This window comes from Mus caroli, unplaced genomic scaffold (assembly GCF_978045245.1).
Source record: "Mus caroli unplaced genomic scaffold, Mus_caroli_1 scaffold_1, whole genome shotgun sequence".
Taxonomy (NCBI): Eukaryota; Metazoa; Chordata; class Mammalia; order Rodentia; family Muridae; genus Mus; species Mus caroli.
Window position 1 is genome coordinate 34,685,722 of NW_028227256.1, and position 19,709 is coordinate 34,705,430.

General features: G+C 40.2%; 1 protein-coding gene across 3 annotated transcripts in view; it reads right to left on the bottom strand.

Moving 5' to 3' along the window:
- Tsga10 (testis specific 10) overlaps window positions 1-19,709 on the bottom strand; it is a 101,346-nt gene that overhangs the window by 29,511 nt on the left and 52,126 nt on the right. For all 3 annotated transcript variants that reach the window (XM_085836496.1, XM_085836507.1, XM_085836506.1), the window contains 4 exons: window positions 15,673-15,728; window positions 11,673-11,841; window positions 9,367-9,477; window positions 6,453-6,638 (listed from right to left, as the gene is read on the bottom strand). In XM_085836496.1, the coding sequence (XP_085692622.1) occupies window positions 6,453-6,638; window positions 9,367-9,477; window positions 11,673-11,841; window positions 15,673-15,728 (522 nt within the window). The remainder of the gene's footprint in view (window positions 1-6,452; window positions 6,639-9,366; window positions 9,478-11,672; window positions 11,842-15,672; window positions 15,729-19,709) is intronic.

The following is a 19,709-nucleotide window of genomic DNA, read 5'->3' on the forward strand; positions in this document are numbered from 1 at the left end:
CCCTGGCCTGTATCTGAATCCTGCCCTGGACTCCTGTCTCTATCTCTGACCTGTATCCAGATCCTGTCCTGAGCGGCTCTGCCCCTGTGGGCTCAGAAGGTGTCTTATCTGGTCACAGAAAAGCTCTTCTGTGCCTGTGTCAGGTCTTTACCTCCATCTTAGGACAGCCTTTCTAAACTCTACAGTGTTTTACACTCTTTTTGGACATTTTATAACCCATGTACATAAATATGCACAGAACTAATTACTGATAGTAAATAAGAAAGATATAAAAGAACCTGTAGTTGCCAACAGCTAGCCATAAGGCAAAATTAGTATTTCTTGGCAAACAAAAACTAATAAAACCAACTTAGATTGTTATTCAATTAATTGTGACATTGTAAAGACACAAATGTGCTCATCTGTTTTTACCACATAACACACTCATGACATACAAAAATAGCAATGATACAAAAACAGAATGCAAGGAAGAAAAGACAGGGAAAATATCCAGAGCCTCTATAATCTGTGGGATAGTATCCAGTGAGCCTCACATGTATACTGTTAATTCCAGACCTTAGAGGAAAGGCAAGGGAGAAAACTACTTGAGCAAACAATGGCAAAAGAAATTCTCAATTTGATGAAACCAAGCAAGGGTGATTTATCAAATAAAATGATTATAAAGATATACTGCATAATTAAATTAATTCAATGAAATGGACAAATTACTAAATGGCACAAAGTATTAAAATGGAGACAAGACAAATAGAATAGGCCTGTAGCAAAGAATCTGACTAGCAATTTAAAATTTTTCCAGCAAAAACAGGTTCAGATGGCTTTAGATTTCAATTGTACCAAGCCTTTAAAGAATTGGCAGCAAATATGCACAAGCTCTTACAAGGACTAGAAGCAGAACGAACAGTTCCAAGCTTTTGTATGAAGTTGGTGTCGCACGGATCCTATAACTACCACTTGGATCGTATAACAAACATGTATGTTGTTATAAAGAAAAACTCCAACAAAAATTACTAGAAAACCAAATCTAGCAGCAAAAAAAGAGAATAATAATTATACATAATGAGCAAGTAGGAGTTATCTTAGGGGTGCAAAATTATACTGAATACCATGTATAAAATTTAACCCAGCATGGATCAAAGACATGAAAGAAAGTGGAGTAGCTAGTTGTAATAGCTAATAAGCATATTGCTTTTGTTTTAGGGTGATGAAAATGTTCAAAAGTGTCCATAACAATCAATATTCCAAAGACCAGTGAATATACTTTAAATAGAAGAACTGTATGACAGGAATAATTCTCAATAAAAGGTATTAGAAAAAGCAGTAACTTGAAAATGTGTAACCCTGGTGTGGCAGTACATGCCTATAATCTGGGAGACACATGGTGAGTTCAAGATCAGCCTGAGCTATACACTGACATCCTATTGCAAAGGGGTGGGGGGAGGTCAGTAATACGCTGTAGCTGAAGATACCACATACTTAGGTCACATGAAGAAATCAAACTGGAGCTGACCTGGGAGCAATCATATTACTGGAAGGTGCTGTCCGGGCTGCTGGGTAGGGGAAGAGTCATCGACGGCCTTACCCAGGATTAATACTGTGAGCGAAAATAACAGCTGGCATGGCAAGATACACCATGGATGCAGACTGGTATGAATGCTTTGAAGATAACCACCTGTTTTCTTATGAGATTTAAGGTCTACCCCACCCGAGGAAACGTATGCCTCGTGCTGAAAATCTGGACAAGAACTTATGGCTAGGGAGGCCACAGGTCCTAGGAGTGAGCCTGCTATTATTTTGGTTCTTATCAAAACAGTAAGTGTCTTTGTCTTTGGTGGAAGCTAAAGAAGGAATATCACTTGATCAAAGTACAGAGAGTAAGGTCAGGAATGCTCAGCCACAGACAGGATGCATAGACCCCTCCCTCAGGAGTGCTCAGCCACAGACAGGATGCATAGACCCCTCCCTCAGGAGTGCTCAGCCACAGACAGGATGCACAGACCCCTCCCTCAGGAGTGCTCAGCCACAGACAGGATGCACAGACCACTCCCTCAGAGGAGAGGGTGATAGAGATACACTTATCCGCTTACATATATTTTTAGGATAACTTTTGTCTTTAAATTGACATAATATTTGTGGAATATAATATATTTACACAGCATGCAATGATCAAACCAGGTTATCAACAGTTGTATTTCCTTGGTTATCACTTGCTGATATCAAACAGCAGCCATTCACTGCTGTACTAACCTAGAATACTGAGGGTATTATAAACATTTGCCCTCCCCTGAGTGCACTTTGGTAACAATTACCCACCTTTTCTCTATCCTTCCCTTCTCCTATCTGTCTCACTCTCTATAGAAGTTTAAATGAAAATATAGGAACACATCTTCCAGGTCATAGGACACTAAAGAATTACTTAAAGAAAACATAAGATCAAAAGTCATATGGGAAAATATTCATAATTCTAAGTGCACCTGCATTTAATATCTCTTTATCTTGTAAATAAATGAAAAGACAAGTTAACAGTTAAATCTTTAAAAGGGTTGTGATCAAGAATATTATAGAGAACTCCTACCACTTAATATAAAAAATATACAGCTGGGTGATGGTGGCAACACCCTTAATCCCAGCACTTGAGGAGCAAAGGCAGGCAGATCTCTGTGAGTTCGAGGTCACCCTGATCTACAGAGTGAGTTCCAGAACAGCCAAGGCTACATTAAAACAAATAAACAAACAAAAACCTGTCTATAAAAACCAACCAACGGGAAAAAAAACCAACCAACCAAACAAACAAACAATTGAATAGAAAAAAAATTATACAAATTTTAAGAAAAAAGCTATTCCAAGGGCTGGAGAGACTGCACAATGGCTGAAAGCACTTCCTGCTCTTGCAGAGGACCAGGGTTTGGATCCAAGCATCTACTTGGCTGTACACAATCATCTGTAATTTGTTCCAGAGAATCTGATGTCCTCTTCTGGCCTCCATGGGACCCATGTACACATACATCTGGGCAAACGCTCATGCACACAAAATTTAATTTTTTTTTTTACTTTATCCAAAAGAAATGTAAGAGAAAATCCATCTAAGAGGTGTTGTGGATTTGGTCTAATTATTGCATTATATTATTTGGGTTACCAAAATTTCACGAGAATCCAAGAATCTGTTTGTAAGATGCTGAGGGTCCCTGCCCCCAGTTGGTGCTGAATGGTAGATAAAGTTGCCAGCAGCCAATGGCTGGGCAGAGAGGCAGAGGTGGGACTTTAGGATTTACAGGCAAGGGGACTGTACTGGCTGGTTTTGTGTCAACTTGACACAGCTGGAGTTATCACAGAGAAAGGAGCTTCAGTTGAGGAAATGCCTCCATGAGATCCAACTGTAAGGCATTTTCTCAATTAGTGATCAAGGGGTAAAGGCCCCTTGTGGGTAGTACCATCTCTGGGCTGGTAGTCTTGGTTTTCTATAAGAGAGCAGGCTGAGCAAGCCAGAGGAGGCAAGCCAGTAAAGAACATCCCTCCATGGCCTCTGCATCAGCTCCTGCTTTCTGACCTGCTTGAGTTCCAGTCCTGACATCCTTGGTGATGAACAGCAGTATGGAAGTGTAAGCTGAATAAACCCTTTCCTCCCCAACTTGCTTCTTTTTTTTTTTTTTTTTTTTTTTTTTTTGGTTTTTCGAGACAGGGTTTCTCTGTGTAGCCCTGGCTGTCCTGGAACTCACTTTGTAGACCAGGCTGGCCTCGAACTCAGAAATCCGCCTGCCTCTGCCTCCCGAGTGCTGGGATTAAAGGCGTGCGCCACCACGCCCGGCTCCCAACTTGCTTCTTGTTCATGATGTTTGTGCAGGAATAGAAACCCTGACTAAGACAGGGACCAAGGGAGAAAGGAGAATTGCCATGCCAGGAAAGGACTAAGATTCAGGCTTGAGAGCTGCAGAAGACAAAGAGCATACTAATCATGTAAGAGCCAGTGATAAGCGGCCCCAGCTCTCCCCCGCCCCCTAACTGGGTCTAGGGTAACAAAGACAGAATATAGGTTTTAGTAAGTAATAACTCAGGAGTATTGGAGGGGAGGCATTAGCAACGTGGAAGTTTGGGAGTGGTCCAACCATTGAGCCATTTAAGGCATATTAAAATAGAAGGTTCTCCTCTCTCTCTCTCTCTCTCTCTCTCTCTCTCTCTCTCTCTCTGTGTGTGTGTGTGTGTGTGTGTGTGTGTGTTTCATTTGAGAATCCAGAACATTGGGGCACGCTGCCACCACCACCATCACCGGGATGATTTAGAGAAGTGTTAATTACCAACAGCAGCAAGAGGAACCTTAAATGGTCAATAAACACTGAACCCTGTAACTTGTGTCTTCATCAGGTATGTGCCACCTGCTGTTGACAAAATGTGAATCAGGCAAGTGTCAGTCAGTCTCTGCCAGAAACCCTCAGCTTCCTGCTATTGGGCTTTTAGTACTGGTTTTGCTCTTGCTGAAGGAAAAACCTCAAGAGGTCTTACATGTCCATCAAAGATATTCTTAGAACACAGTGGTTTTGGCACAGAGGATGCTGATCCTAGAAAGTGCTTTGTTAACAATGTATGGAAGGAAAACTTTCAAATTAATTTCTGATGCACAGTTGCTTCTGAGAGGTTGTGTAATTTTCATGGGGTTAGAGGACACTTTGTTTGGGTAAAAGATTCAGTTGTCATTTTTAAAAAGCAGCATTAAAAGACGTTCAGTTTCACTTGTAATCTAGGAAACATAAAACCCAACTGTGGAAAAATTAAGGCTCATAATACAGAATATAGTATTTAAGCAAATCATAACCCACGGTTTCTGGCAAGAGTAAACTTTTAGAAAGCAATTTGATAAACTAAGCGAAATTGTGTGTCTTAGACTAGGCACTCGCTTTCAAGCATAAGCCTAAGAAAACAGAGCCAAGAGAAATAAAATGAATGTTTGTTACAGAGCCCTTCACTACAGAAAGGGGGAAAAATTAAATTCCCCTTAATATGGGGATACTTTAAGCAAGAAAACATTTATACAATGAGTATATGCCACTGTTTGATGTATGTGTGTAACGAATCAAGTGAAACTTTAAAGTTGCTGCTGTCCTTAAAAAGGCTAGTTGCAAACACATAATTAGTATATTTTATTACTTAAATAAAATTATTTGTCCTGCCAGGGATGAATTCAGGCCTTCAGATGTTCTAGGCTTGATACCAAACCAAACCTCCAGCCCTAACAAATAAAGACTTGACGACAAGGACTGGAGAGATGACTCAGCAATTAAGAGAACATACTGCATTGTCAAACAGAAGTTTGATTCACAGAAATCAAGTCAGGCTGCTAACAACCATATGTAACTCCAGTTCCAGGAGATCCAACACCATGGGCTCTGGACTCACATGCACAAGCACCCTCCCTCTCCCTCTTTCTCACACATGCACATAATAATACATACATACATACAACTAAAAATAAAAATAGAGCCACATGGTGGGCCTGGAGAGATGACTCAGCAGATAAGAGCACTGGCTGCTCTTTCAGAGGTCCTGAGTTCAATTCCCAGCAACCACATGGTGGTTCACAACCATTTTTAATAGGATCTGATGCCTTCTTCTGGTGCGTCTGAAAACAGCAACCGTGTACTAATATACATAAAATAAATAAAATCTTTTTAAAAATAAAAATAAAATCTTAAAACAAACACACACAAACACACACAGCACACAGTACACACACACACACACACACCACTACTACACTGGCAGGTGACACACACACACATCTGCAAACCTGACTTGAAAATAGAAAACATTAACTATCATGAATAGGTAAGAGATGCACAGACAGAGTATGAGCTCGTGAGAAACAGCTAGAATAATGTCAAAGTCACACATACCCAGTATGTGCATGAGAAGCTATAGCTTAATGTTTGCTTTCTTTTAATTTATCTTATTTTTATTTAGTGTGCGTGTGCATGTGTGTGTGTGTGCCACATCGGTGCTGGCCACGAGAGGAAGCCATTCTCCTGGAGCTGCAATGACAGGTGGTAGGAGCCACCCCATGTGGCTCCTGGGAATGGAACTCGGGTCTTCTGGAAGATCAGCAAGAGCTCTTAACCACTGAACCCCATTACTCCCGACTCTGATGATATGTTTCCTTAAACAAAGATATATGAAACAAATGTGGAAACATGCTAATGTTCTTATAGCTGTAGGATAAAAATAGACCTGTTTTATTATTTTTAAAAAATTTGGGTTTTTTTCCCGAACAGTTCCCAACTAAGAAATAAAAAGCTGATAATTATTCTGGTTGTTGGTACCTGAGAACAAGGTGGATAGAAGAGTACTTAAGGGGCTCTAACTTACAGTGCATTTATATAATTCAACTGATTGTCATTATGTTGAGCCAAGCCAAGCTCACTTAGTATGACACATGAGACACTGTAAGCACATTTCTGCAAACTTACTTGCTCAACCTCTCTGTTAAGGGCATCAACTTTTTCCTTTAATCTGTTGCCCTCTGCTTCAGCAGTGATAAGTTCCAGTTTGAGGGTGTTGTTTTCTGCCTCTGTCTGGCGGGCCTTATTTTCCCAGTTTTCAGCATCTTCGTTGGCTTTTCGGAGTTGTTCCATTATTTGCCGGTTCTCAGATTCCTAAAAAGCAAATCTTGTGTATTACTTTAAAACTTTAAAAGTATTTAACATAAAGTGCATATGGAACACTGCTATCTAGGCCACTGGGAAATCACTGGTACATAACCTTGAAGAAATCCTACTAACTCCTTAGCCTAGAAAGATGGTCAACCTGTAAGGAACATAAAGAAGAATGCCCCAGCCTGTGGCCATCAGTTCCCCACTCAGCAGATTACTCTTTTTTATTTATTTTTTTAATTAGGTATTTTCTTCACTTACATTTCAAATGCTATCCCAAAAGTCCCCCAGACCCCTACCCACTCCTCTACCCACCCACTCCCACTTCTTGGCCCTGGCATTCCCCCGTACTGAGGCATATAAAGTTTGTAAGACCAAGGGGCCTCTCTTCCCAATAATGGCTGACTAGGCCATCTTCTGCTACATATGCAGCCAGAGACACAAGCTCCGGGCGGGTACTGGTTAGTTCATATTGTTGTTCCACCTGTCGGGTTGCAGACCCCTTTAGCTCCTTGGGTACTTTCTCTAGAGGACCTGGACAAACACATGCTGTGTTTCTTCTTAGGGAATCTTTTCCTCCATGACTGTTTACTGACCCCTGCTGGCCTCAGCTGCCAACCTTCTCACTACCACTCTCTTGCTCCCAACCATCTGATGTACTGGCCACAGAATTTCTATATGACCCTTTCACATCTTAAGTGTCAATATCTGATAAGATTTATTTATATTATTTTTAACTGCTCTCTGTGTGTATGTGTGTGTGTGTGTGTTTACATTGAGAGCTGGTGCCCTTGGAGACCAGAGATTTTGGGTTTCCAGGAGCTGACTTTAGTTCTGAACACTGAACTTGGGTCCTCTGGAAGAGTGCTCTTTAACACTAAGCCATGTCTGCTGTCTCTGAGCCATAATTTTCTTGGTCACAGACTTTAATTTTTTTGAACTTTTTACTATTTTGTCAGAAATTGCTCAAAAGTATTGTTCAAAAATACCAAATGTATGCTAATAATATACACTCATGTATAAGTTGTTCATCTAATACAGAGCCAGGTTATCTTTGGCAATGCTAGGGATTGAATCTAGAACCATGCACATACTAGGCAAGTACTTTTACCACTGAGCTGTATCTACCACCTGCAGGAATCAGATGTTTTGTTTATTTGGTTGGTTGGTTGGTTTTTTGAGACAGGGTTTCTCTGTGTATCCCTGGCTGTCCTGGAACTCACTTTGTAGACCAGGCTGGCCTCGAACTCAGAAATCCACCTGCCTCTGCCTCCCAAGTGCTGAGATTAAAGGGGTGTGCCACCACGCCCAGCTGGAATCAGATTATTTTTAATCTTCAACGTGACCCCATAAATAAATTAGTTTAAGTAGGACCTGCTTTCTACAGGGAAAATCAGTTCCATAAATAATATACCATGCTGAATAACCATTGCTATCTTATCTTAGGGACTGGCGAGATGGCTCATACTGCTCCTGTAAAAACCCGAGTTTGTTTCCCAGCAACCATGTTGGACAACTTACAACTTTCTGAACCTTCGGTTTGAGGGGCATCTAGCCTCTGCAGGCATCCACACTCACACGCAGATAGACACACACATTCACATAGAATACACATGCATAGAAAGAAAGAAAGAAAGAAAGAAAGAAAGAAAGAAAGAAAGAAAGAAAGAAAGAAAGAAAGAAAGAAAGAAAGAAAGAAAGCCTGCCTCAGTACTGTGGTCTGCCTAGCCTGCTCTTTAAATGTCAGTTATTATCTCACTAATGTCAGGAATGCTCTCCTTCCTGGAAACAGTAAATTTCTCTATCAGAAATCCTGAGCTAATAAAATAATCAAAGGACAACAAATGAATACGCCACCCGTTCTAATCAAATGTATGTTCCCCTGGACTCCGCAGTTCCAAAGCTCCTGAAGGTGACAGGTACAATCTAGGAGTCCTAAGAATGGCTTACCTCACCAAGCCCTTGAAAATGTTGTTTATGTACAGTATGAACAAATGTTCAAAATATGTTTGTATGCAGATATTAAATGATATGTTAAATCACATACACAGATTATGGAAGTAAAGTTCCCATAGACACCTTGAGTCTCATGTAGGTAACACCACACCTATGATACTGATCTATTACACTATTTTAGACCTTTTTCCGAAGTACATCTCTGTGTACTTAATACACTGCACTAAGTGCAGCTCTATATTCAGACAAACTGTATTATTACAGAGCTGATACATACATCCACATTCAGAAATCTCTGAAGTCACACATACATACACACACACACACACACACACACACACACACACACACACACACACCCTAGATCAAATAGTGGCTAAAGAGATGTGCAAATGACTGTAGCCTACTGGTTCTTAGAAATAGATGTTCTAAAATTAGTGTGATCCATTCTGCCCTGTCAAACAATCAGGAAAAGTCACTTTAGTCAGTATATAACAGAAAACTCAGTATTTTGTGCCCATTGTTCTTTGATTAGAGAGAATCTACTTACCTAGGATGTTTACTCTAAATTTAGCAAACTGAAAGAAAACATGTTCTAGTGTCATCTTCTAGGACACTGGTGATTCTAAATGTAAATGGTTAATCTGCACAGTCAAAACTGTAATATATGATTATATGAAGACTTGGTTTACCAATCTGGTGAGTGTAACAGATCATTAAATTAGGTCTTACCAACACTTGTATCATGAGCAAAGGAAAACCTGTATCTGTGTACCTCAGACTTCAATATGTTCTTCAACTTGTTAACCTCCAAATTCGTGTCCTGGACCTTCTGCTTTATGTCACTGAGTTCGTTATGAGTATCATTCAGTTTTTTGGACAGTGCCTATCAAAAAAAAGATAGCTAGATTTGACTATAATAAATAAGCATTCCTATATGTGAAAACATCTAAATTGTAAATATTCGAATCAGATGATTATATAAAATTAATATAACAATGATATCAAAATCTATGTAAAACTGGTTTTTAAAAATCCCAAAATAAAACAGGCAATGGGCCCAGACAGACAAGTCATGATGAGGGAGCATAAGTTGATAACACTAAATCAAACTTTACTAGTAACCAAAACTATGCCTATTGAGACAACAGGATAGTCTTTTGGCTGCCACGTTAATGAAGAATTAGTTTCTCTTGTGGTACGGAGTGGGAATGTCCACGTAATGCTTACTGTAAACAAGACTGTTCATAGGGCACCTATGAGCCATTCTCATAGGGATGCTCTGAGCATTTCCAGATGCTCCTAAAACAAGAAAGACATTATCTATGTCTGAAATATAAAACATTCTATTCACAATGTTTAAATTGCAATTGCTATGAAATCAGTAAAATACACATGGAACAGTAACTGGATGGTAAAGACATCAAGAGATTTTTTTTTCCTTTCCTTCAAAAAAAGTTCTATAATGAACTTATATTTCTGTTAGAAGGTGTAGTATTAAGGATAAAACTTTCTAAGGTTTCCATTTTCCAAAATGTCTACGATGTTCTTTCTTAGCCTTTGGTTTACATAGCGATCTGACTCATATGGCCTAAGAGAAGAAGAAAACTACCCTGAACACATGCAAACTCTTAGGATGCTAGTTTTCTTCTGGTGACAATCAAGAGCATGCGGTTTAAGGAGGCAGAGAAATTTCTATCGTGGTAAGCTGGTAAGTGGTACCCTGGGCACTGTAGTAAATGCTTCACTTACCATCCATTTTACAGATTATGCCACTCTTGGAATTTAAATGCATGGTAATACAGCCTAGCAATGAGAGTCAGCCCCGTGTGAATCTTAGATAACTGGCTCTATTGCCTCCTCACACAGAAAAGGCATCAGGATTTTACTCTACCTACATTTTAAAAGTGTACATAAAAGCAGTGTGGTGGCTTAAATGAGAGTGGCCCAACAGGCTCACATGATTGAACGTTTGGGAATGCTTAGGAGCTGTGGCCTTGTTGGAGTGTTGTAGCCTTGGATGAGGTGTGTCAGTGGGGTGAGTTTTTAGGTTTCCAGTGCCCAGGCCAGGCCAGATCTCTTTTTTCTCTGCCTGCTACCTGTGGGTGAGGATGTAAGCTCTTAGCTACTGCTCCAGGAGCACGCCTGCCTGCCTGCCTGCCTGTCTACCTGTCTACCTGCCACTACACTCTGCAATGATGATCATGAAGTAATCCTCTGAAACTATCAGCAAGGCCCCAGTTAAATAACTGTTTTTATATGTTGCCTTGGCCATGATATATCATCACAACAATAGAACATTAACTAATAGAATTAAAATGTTGAATTGAATGAAATAGACAGAAATACATGTTGAATGTCAATAGTAGCTGTTAACTCAAGTATCCTAAAATGACCTCCAAGTGATCTATAGCCAAGGATAACCCTGCACTTCTGGTCCTCTGGCTTCTATCTCCTGAGGGCTGGGACTAAGGTCCCCCAGTACCACACCTGGTTTTGTATGGTTGTGGGTGTCAAACCCGGGGTTCATGCCTAACAAGCACATTCTAACTGCGATAAGTCACCAGCTTCTTTCAGTTTCTATTTTTCAAGAAACAGAATGTTTTAATGTTCAAATTTTATATAGTTTTGTTAGAACTGAAGACTATCAGCTTGAAATATATTGGGTTACAGACTAAAATTTAGAATTTACCTAAAAAATATCATAGTGCTAAAAAGGTCCAAAAATGTCCCATATTCCACACATATTAAAACACAGTATTAGTACATGGTCCATCATAATATGCTCCTGCTTTAAAACTTTTCATAGCTCTAACCCTTGTTTGCTTATTCAAATACCCTCTGATACCGAAGCTTCTCTAAGGTTTAAAACAGATCCACTCTATTACATTCCCTTTCCTTAGTACCTAATACTTTATGCCAGAGATATCTAAAAATTATATGGCAATCTGTTATGAAAGTAAAAAACAAGAGTGTGGAGGGTTGCAGTGTCTGAGATTTTCTACAAAATTAAAAGAGGGCTCTGCTCAGAAGAAATCATTTTTTTCTTTGAGAAAAAGATTCTGGGAACAGGAAGTATACCTGGTTTTCTTGTTTGACTTTGGCAAACTGTTCTTGAAGATTGTCATTCTCATGAGCCAAGATATCTCTCTCCCTGGCAATCTGACCCAGCTCATCATTTGTCTCGTCCAACTGCCGGCGCATCCTGGAAATATCTTGTTCGCACATAATGAGGGCTTCAGTAGACTGTCTATTCCACAAATCAAACAGTACATAAGAGGAGATAGTTTACTGAAATAGAATAACACATTCTCACAGGACAGAAGATGGACAGTCAGAATGAAAACTAACTGAAGAGGTTTAAGACGTTCATATTTAAAGAAGCTAACAGTACAAAGACACTTCCATCTCTGGCAGTTGCATGCTTCAGTGTGGAAGGTCTAAATAGACACAAGCCAGTGAGTGGGCCACTGCATCTCAAACTTCCAACACGTATAGCAAGTTCACCACAGCCATTAAGGATGACTCTCCCCTCCCGAGTCCTCGTACTCTGTGCCTTTAAAAGTTGGTTTTCAGAGCCCAGTTCTTCTCCTTCTAGCCCTACTTTTCAGAGTGATCCCTGTCATGTCCACAACTCCAGAAAGAGTTTTAATTCTTAACTCAACAGGGATTTAAAATATAGGAGACTCCTGTGTCTGAGAGTGGCTCCAGAGAGAACCAAGTGATGGGGGAGGACCCACTCTCAAAGTGGGCAACACCTTCCAGCTGGCTTTCCAAGGGGAAGCAGTGTCACGTGAAGGGCAGTCAGTGCAGCACACTACCTGTCTCCCTCCTGAGTGTGCACTCACGCCTGCTGTCTCGCTCCTCTGCTACCACACTTGTTTCTTTGGCCCTCCTACTAACACAATCTGAGCATCACTGGCTCGACAGGGAGCTCCAGACCTCCAGTGCCACACAGCAGAGGCATCCGGGTTCTTGCGGTGAGTAGCTACCAAGTTCTATGCCCTTCTGGACCACCACTGCTGGAATACCTAGCTCCTAGCATAGGAGGAATTCCTTTTTACCCTACATATATACATTCTATTGGTTGTGCTCCTCTAGTGGGAAACACCTTCTAATAAAGGGTTGGGGGCTAGGAGTAGGGTAAAGAAACAGAACTTAGCATAAATTTTTAAATGAGTTTGGTGAGCCTAATGCTGGCTATCAGGGAAAGATCAATACTTTGTCCTATTGCAAAAGATGCTTATTCTGGATATGGACTTATTTTTCCCCCTGCATATAATGCTTACAAAATACCTTGTCCTCTGTCATGGCATTCCATGCAGCAACTCTTCTCACCAGAGAACTCATCTCACAGTCAAAGAAACCTGACAGGGGGCAGTGGGCTTAGGCCCATGAAATCCACTGGTCTTACCTTGCTCCCAACCATCCTGAAGCAGCTGATACAATAGTGGAATGACTTTTCCTTTTCCTTTTCCTTTTTCTTTCTTTTTCTCCTCCTCCTCCCTCCTCCTCCTCCTCCTTCTTCTTCTTCGTTTGTTTGTTTGTTTGTTTTGTTTTGTTTTGTTTTGTTTTGTTTTGTTTTGTTTTGTTTTCTGAGACAGGGTTTCTCTGTGTAGCCCTGGCTGTCCTGAAACTCACAAACTCACTCTGTAGACCAGGCTGGCCTCGGACTCAGAAACCTGTCTGCCACAGCCTCTCAAGTGCTGAGATTAAAGGCGTGCGCCACCACTGCCTGGCTGGAATGACCTTTTAAAGATTGAGTTAAAGCACCTAGTATGTGTCAATAGCCCAGAGGCTGGAGCAGTGTTTTCCAGAAGGTTGTATATGTTCTGAATCAATGTCCAACATACAGTACTATTTCCCTCTAGCCAGGACTCGTGGGCCAAGAGTTGAGAAGTAGAAATGAAAATGGTACCACTCTCCATCATCCTGAGTGGCCCACTAGAATGTTTACTTCCTATTCCCACAACATTATTCTCTGGTTCCCTACAGGCTTTGGTTCTAGAGATGGGAGGGTATTTCAATCAGGAGGTATAAGAACCATTGTACTGATCTGTAAGCTAAGGCGTCCTCCTAGCCACTTTGGGTTATTGTGTCAGCACGCTAAAAAAGGAATTAACATATTAGGATTGATTCAGACTACCAGGGGCAGATTGACTAGTACCCCACAATGAAGGAAAATAACAACATGTCTGAAATGCAGATCTTTTAGGGCATCTCTTAGTGTTATAATGCCCTTTGATTAAGGTCAATGGGAAAGAAACTATAAATCAACCTATGTAGGATAAATAAAACCCTAGATCCTTCAGGAGTGAAGGTGTGGGTCAGGCCCCTATATAAAGAACCCAGATTTACTGAGGCAGTTTTTGAAGGCAGGGGAGATGGAGAATGTACATTATCAGTTACAGCCATATGACTAATTATAGAAACCAGAATTTTAATTATCACATGCTTCCTGTTTGTGTGTGTATGTGTGCATGTATACATGTACACACATACTTATTAAGCAGATCTCTGTGATTTTCTTTCCTGTATTAAAGCTTTAGCATGTAATACATTAATTTAGTTGCTTTAGCATGTAATACATTAATTTAGTTGCTTTCAGAACTTATGTGCTATCATATCTATATTCTCCAACTTAATTCATGAATTATCAAAAAAGTAACCATTCCTCAAGGGACTTTGCCATTTTTATGGAGGAAGAATTAGTGCATTTTCAGTTGGACATGGGATAGGTATGTCATATCACTTAGACTTATGACCTTGTTACAGTCTTCATTTACAAAATTGAGAAAGACATTAGATGTAATTGTGTGTCAACTTGGTAAAGAGGTAGAGCTGTGACGAGTGGTCTTATCAACTTGATGACACTTGAAGACCCTAGGAAACACAAGTCTAGGCATGTCTGTGATGTTGTTTGTGGAGAAGCGTATCATACTGGGGAAGGCCCACCCTCAAAGTGGACAGCACCCTTTAAATGGCTCTTCCAGGAAAAAGCAGGTTGTCAGCTCTGGCCCTTCTTTCTGAATGTATGCAGCTATAGCTGTTCCTGCTGTCAAGACTCCAACTTCTTCAGTCCTCCAATGTAGACAGAACATAAGCAGTTCTCCAAGGAGCTCTAGGCCCCCAACACTGGTTTCAGGCTGCTGAGGTATCTAGCTTTATGGACTGGGCAGCTACGGAGCTGAGCCTTCAGTATGCAGACAACTATTGATAGGATACTCAGCCTCTATTAGATTCTGTTCCTCCAGTGCCTGGCATAGTTCTCAGCTCCATAGAACCCACAGAATCATTGTCTCCATGGTTAGCTCCATGATAACACTGCAGATTCATGCTTCCTGGACACTTCTACAACAAGTTCTCAGAGACTCTTTAAACTCATCTTTCTCTGAACACACAGCCTGTCATGCGCAGTGGGGGATTCAGAAGCCTGACATTTCCCTAAAGTCTCTCACCATAAACAATTAATTCCTTCTATTGTTCCTATCTCTTCTAAAGCCCGATTTAATACCAATTCTTCCTGGATAGTTCAATAAAAAATTATTTTAAAACTTTAAAATCTCTAATAGTCTTTACCCCCCAAAGGATGAAAATCAAGCTCATCTGTGTAGTATACAGGTCTCTTTGCAAGTGTGGCTTCTCCTTTTGTCACTTCTTTTTATCCAAAGATTTAATTTCCCGTGTGCGCGTGCTCTGCCTGTATGTGTGTATATGTACTGCATGCATGCCTGTTGCAGAGCGGACGTGTGTGGGATTATCTGGGCCACCATCCTCTGCAAGAGCAGAACATGCTCCTACAACTGAGCCATCTCTCCAGTCCCCTTCACTTCACTTCCCTTATACTGGAGGGAACTGTGAATCTTTGCCTCTATGTCTGTTTTGGAAGCCCTTCCTTCCCCCTTATGTCACCTGGGACACACCACCCTCTCCTTTACTCTCTGAGACAACCTAAGCCTCTGTTGACCATCAGACTTACTACCTGATACATAACACAGCCTCCTGACTTTCAGTCTCTTTGTATTATATATAAATCATATTGTGACTCCAGTAAGCACTACAATAGTTTTGAATGATTTACCTTGATGCCTGTTCCATCTCAGCAATGATATTCTTCATGCCTGAAATGGTTTTTTCCTTAAAATTAATAAAAATATTAAGTTAAAATTATTTAAAACTTATTTCTATCAAAGCTGAATGAATAAAAAGAACCCTCCCCCATGATTTTCATTGTCTGTAAACATTTATATCACATTCTTTTCTACACTTTAAAGCCTATAATCAATGTATATACTTGTACTGGGTAAAGTTAATATATCCATTAAAGGAAAGCATACACTGAAGTGTATTGATATAAAATCATATAACTAATAGTGTGTTAAATGATTTGTGTAATCATCCAGCTAGGTAAGACCCCCATAACTACCATGGTTTAGCATGAAATATTCCATACTAAATAGTATTAATTTACTTCTATATGTTTCTTATAAAACTTGATGTCACATCACTTAGACTTATGACCTTGTTACAGTCTTCATTTACAAAATTAAGAAAGACATTAGATGTAATTGTGTGTCAACTTGGTAAGAGGTAGAGTTGTGACAGGTGGTCTTATCAACTTGATGACACTTGAAGACCCTAGGAAACACAAGTCTAGGAATGTCTGTGATGTAATTGTAATTGTAATTACATGTAATAAATAGGTAATTAAATTTGTTTCTTCTTAATTATTTATTTTATTTTTGAGAATATAATATAATATTGCCATTTCCCCTTACCTATCCTCCCTCCAAACTCTCCCATGGCTCTTGCAAATCCATGGACTCCTTTTTTATTCATTGTTGTCATGTACACGTATGTATATGTATATACACATATATTCCTAAACACATAAATACTAACTGCTCAGTCTATATGGTATGTGTATGTAAGTTTTCAGGGCTGCTGCCGGGCGTGGTGGCGCACGCCTTTAATCCCAGCACTCGAGAGGCAGAGGCAGGCAGATTTCTGAGTTCGAGGCCAGCCTGGTCTACAAAGTGAGTTCCAGGACAGCCAGGACTATACAGAAAAACCCTGTCTCGAAAAAACCCAAAAAAAAAAAAAAAAAAAAAAAAAGTTTTCAGGGCTGACATTTGGTATTAGATAACCAATTAGTGTGATCTTCCCTAACCTCAATTCTACACATAGAACCATAGGCAATTATCTCTTAGAAAAAAAGCAACTGGGTTCATTATTTATATTAGCAATATAAACTTCAAATACCTGCCCTAATATATTTCAGAGCTGTTGTGGAAAAATAGAAAGAGTTGAATCAGTCTAGGCTGAAATGGATTTGAATGTACTGACTCCGATACTATTACCAAGTCTTCAAAACTCTCTTGAGCGTCACTGTCTTCATTTGGCCCACTCTAGGGTGTTTTTAGCTTGTGCTCTTTGATAGAATGATGGAGACTCTGTATGTAAAGTGTGACCAAACATATTTGGCCAGGGTATGATTAACGCACCCATTAGCAAAACAATTCATAACCCCAAAGAACAAACTCATGGGAGAAAAACACACTCAACCCCCCCCCCCCCGCCCACACACACACACACACAACCACTTAGAATGGAATATTTGGGGATCTGGGAAGGCAGCTCACTCTGTAAAGCACTTACTGGACCTCAGTGGCATCCCCAGCAGCCATATAAGGTCACACTTGTGATCCTAGCACTGAGGAGTGGAGACAGGGAGGTCCCTAAGGCTTGACAGCAGCCAGTGTAGCCAAGTGAGTTGCTTTGGGTTCATCAAGAAACTCAAAACCGAAAGCATACACTTATCGCATGCATGCGTACACTTGCATGTGCATACACATGCACACAAATTTTTAAAACATAAAAAGTTATAAAGAAGAAAAACTAAAACTTTCCAATTCTGTCTTTTCATACTCAAAAATATATGTGCTTGCTACTCTATTTTCTACCATTAATTGATACCAAGTAGCAAACCACCTCTAAAACTAGGATCACCAGAGCTTGAGATTTGTCTCAGTAGTTGGAGCACTTGCTGCTGTTCCAGAGGACCGGAGTTTGATTCCCAGCACCTGTGTCAGGTGGCTCTCAGTTAACTATCTGTAACTCTAGTTCTAGGGGTTCCAAGTTATTGCTTTAGCCTCTTCAGGCATTCACACATCCTTGTACATATGCACAAATGTACACATAAATAAAAATAAAACCTTTCAAATTAAGGCTAAGATTACCAGGGGTAAAGATTTTTCACTCAATTGCAGAGTTCTCCAGATTAGTTTATTTCTGTATCTCCACATTAGATCATGAAACGTTTTGTTTTCTACTTAAGAGCATTTGTTAGTTCAGTTCCAAAGTGTCACTCCAGAGAACATTGTCTCTTTTGTTTGTTTGGGTTTTTTGAGACAGAGTCTATATATCTCTGAATAACCTGGAACTTGCTATGGAGTGCAGGCTGATCTCGAGCTCACAGAGATGCCCCCTGCCCCCTGCCCTTCTAGGTTTACACGCGTATGCCACCATGCATGGCAATCATTTTTAGCTCTCTAATGCTGTCTTAACAGATTATTTTTCCTTCAGAGGATGTATGGGTCATAAAACCTTTAAATTTTTAAAAGATCATTTCAGCAAGAAAACATACACACACACAAACCACACACAACACACACAGACATACACAAAACACACGTGTGTGTGCACACACATGCACACACATACATGTGCACACACATGTGTATACACACACACATTCAGGTACCATTTCCTTCCATGACTTCAATTATACTCATTATTTCACATTTAATTTCAGTTTTCACTCTAAACCTAAAATTCCCGTAGCCTATAAGTATTATATGTGCATGTCCCAAAGACAATTCCAACTTAGGAGGTGAATGGCCACTCTTCCCAGGTATGTTCTGCTTCTGTGTTCCTTCCTCACACACAGAACTATTGAGGAGGCAGAAAGCACATCTCATTCCTACTTCTTTAAGAGATCTGTTTCTCTCATGACTTCACAGCTTCTGAGGATGGGTCTCACCATCTGACTCTTTACCAGCCCCTGTCTCTAGCCTCAGGTCCTCACAGTCCATCTTTCATGTGGATTTATAATTGACAGAATGTTCATTCTAAAACAGAGATCCATCTGTAACCTCTCCTCACATCATCATGGCTATAAAGTCCACGGTCAATATCACATGTATCTTTGTGATTGGTTGTTACTCCATTCATTCATAGCTCTTTGCAGCCTATGCCCCAGCCATAAACTCTGGAACTGTTCTGAAATCTTCCCACAAGAGTCAGTGAACTCTAGTGTAAGCTGCTGTTTGTCTATCATAGTTCCACGGTCCTCTTCCCCTAAGTCCTTCTCCGGCTTATTTCTAGTCATCTTTTATAAAAATTTAGACATGTCCCTTCCTGGAAGGCTTCCTAGACCTTTCTCCTCCTGGCCCAAGCCCCAGGCTGTGTCAGCCATGCTTCTAATAAACTCCAGTAACACATGGCACCTTACGGAGCAACCTAAGCTAGTAGCCTACAATAGTAGGATCTTCTATTACTCCATGGACTCATTACCCTCAGTTTTTATTATATCTCCCAGGGCATGTCAATAAATATTTGTTGAAAGCCTGGATGACAGATGGATATATTAATGAATTAGTTCCCTTAGAATAGAGAAAACCCCTACTTCAATAATACAGTATTTGCTAAAAACATTAGATAAAAACAGACTAGACTTGCCTTCAGGATCAGTTTATGAGCTAAAAAGGGGCTTTTGTATTTTTGTTTTCCTCATAAAATCTTCTGTTATTGTTTAACAAGAAAAAATCATGGGTGACATTATTATCCAGCTTTATGAACAAGAAGCACACAGCCTATTCTCAAAGACTCAAATGGCACTAAAACATGTGCCCAAAAATACCTTAAATAAACTGGGCTTGGTGGCGCACACTTTTAATCCCAGCACTTGGGAGGCAGCAGCAAACAGATCTCTGGGAGTTTGAGGCCAGGCTGGTCTACAGACTGTTTCAGGTCATCCATAGCTACACAGTAAAACTTGTCTCAAAAAACAAAATGAATATATGACATTCTAAGGCAATGGGTTTAATATGTTTGAAA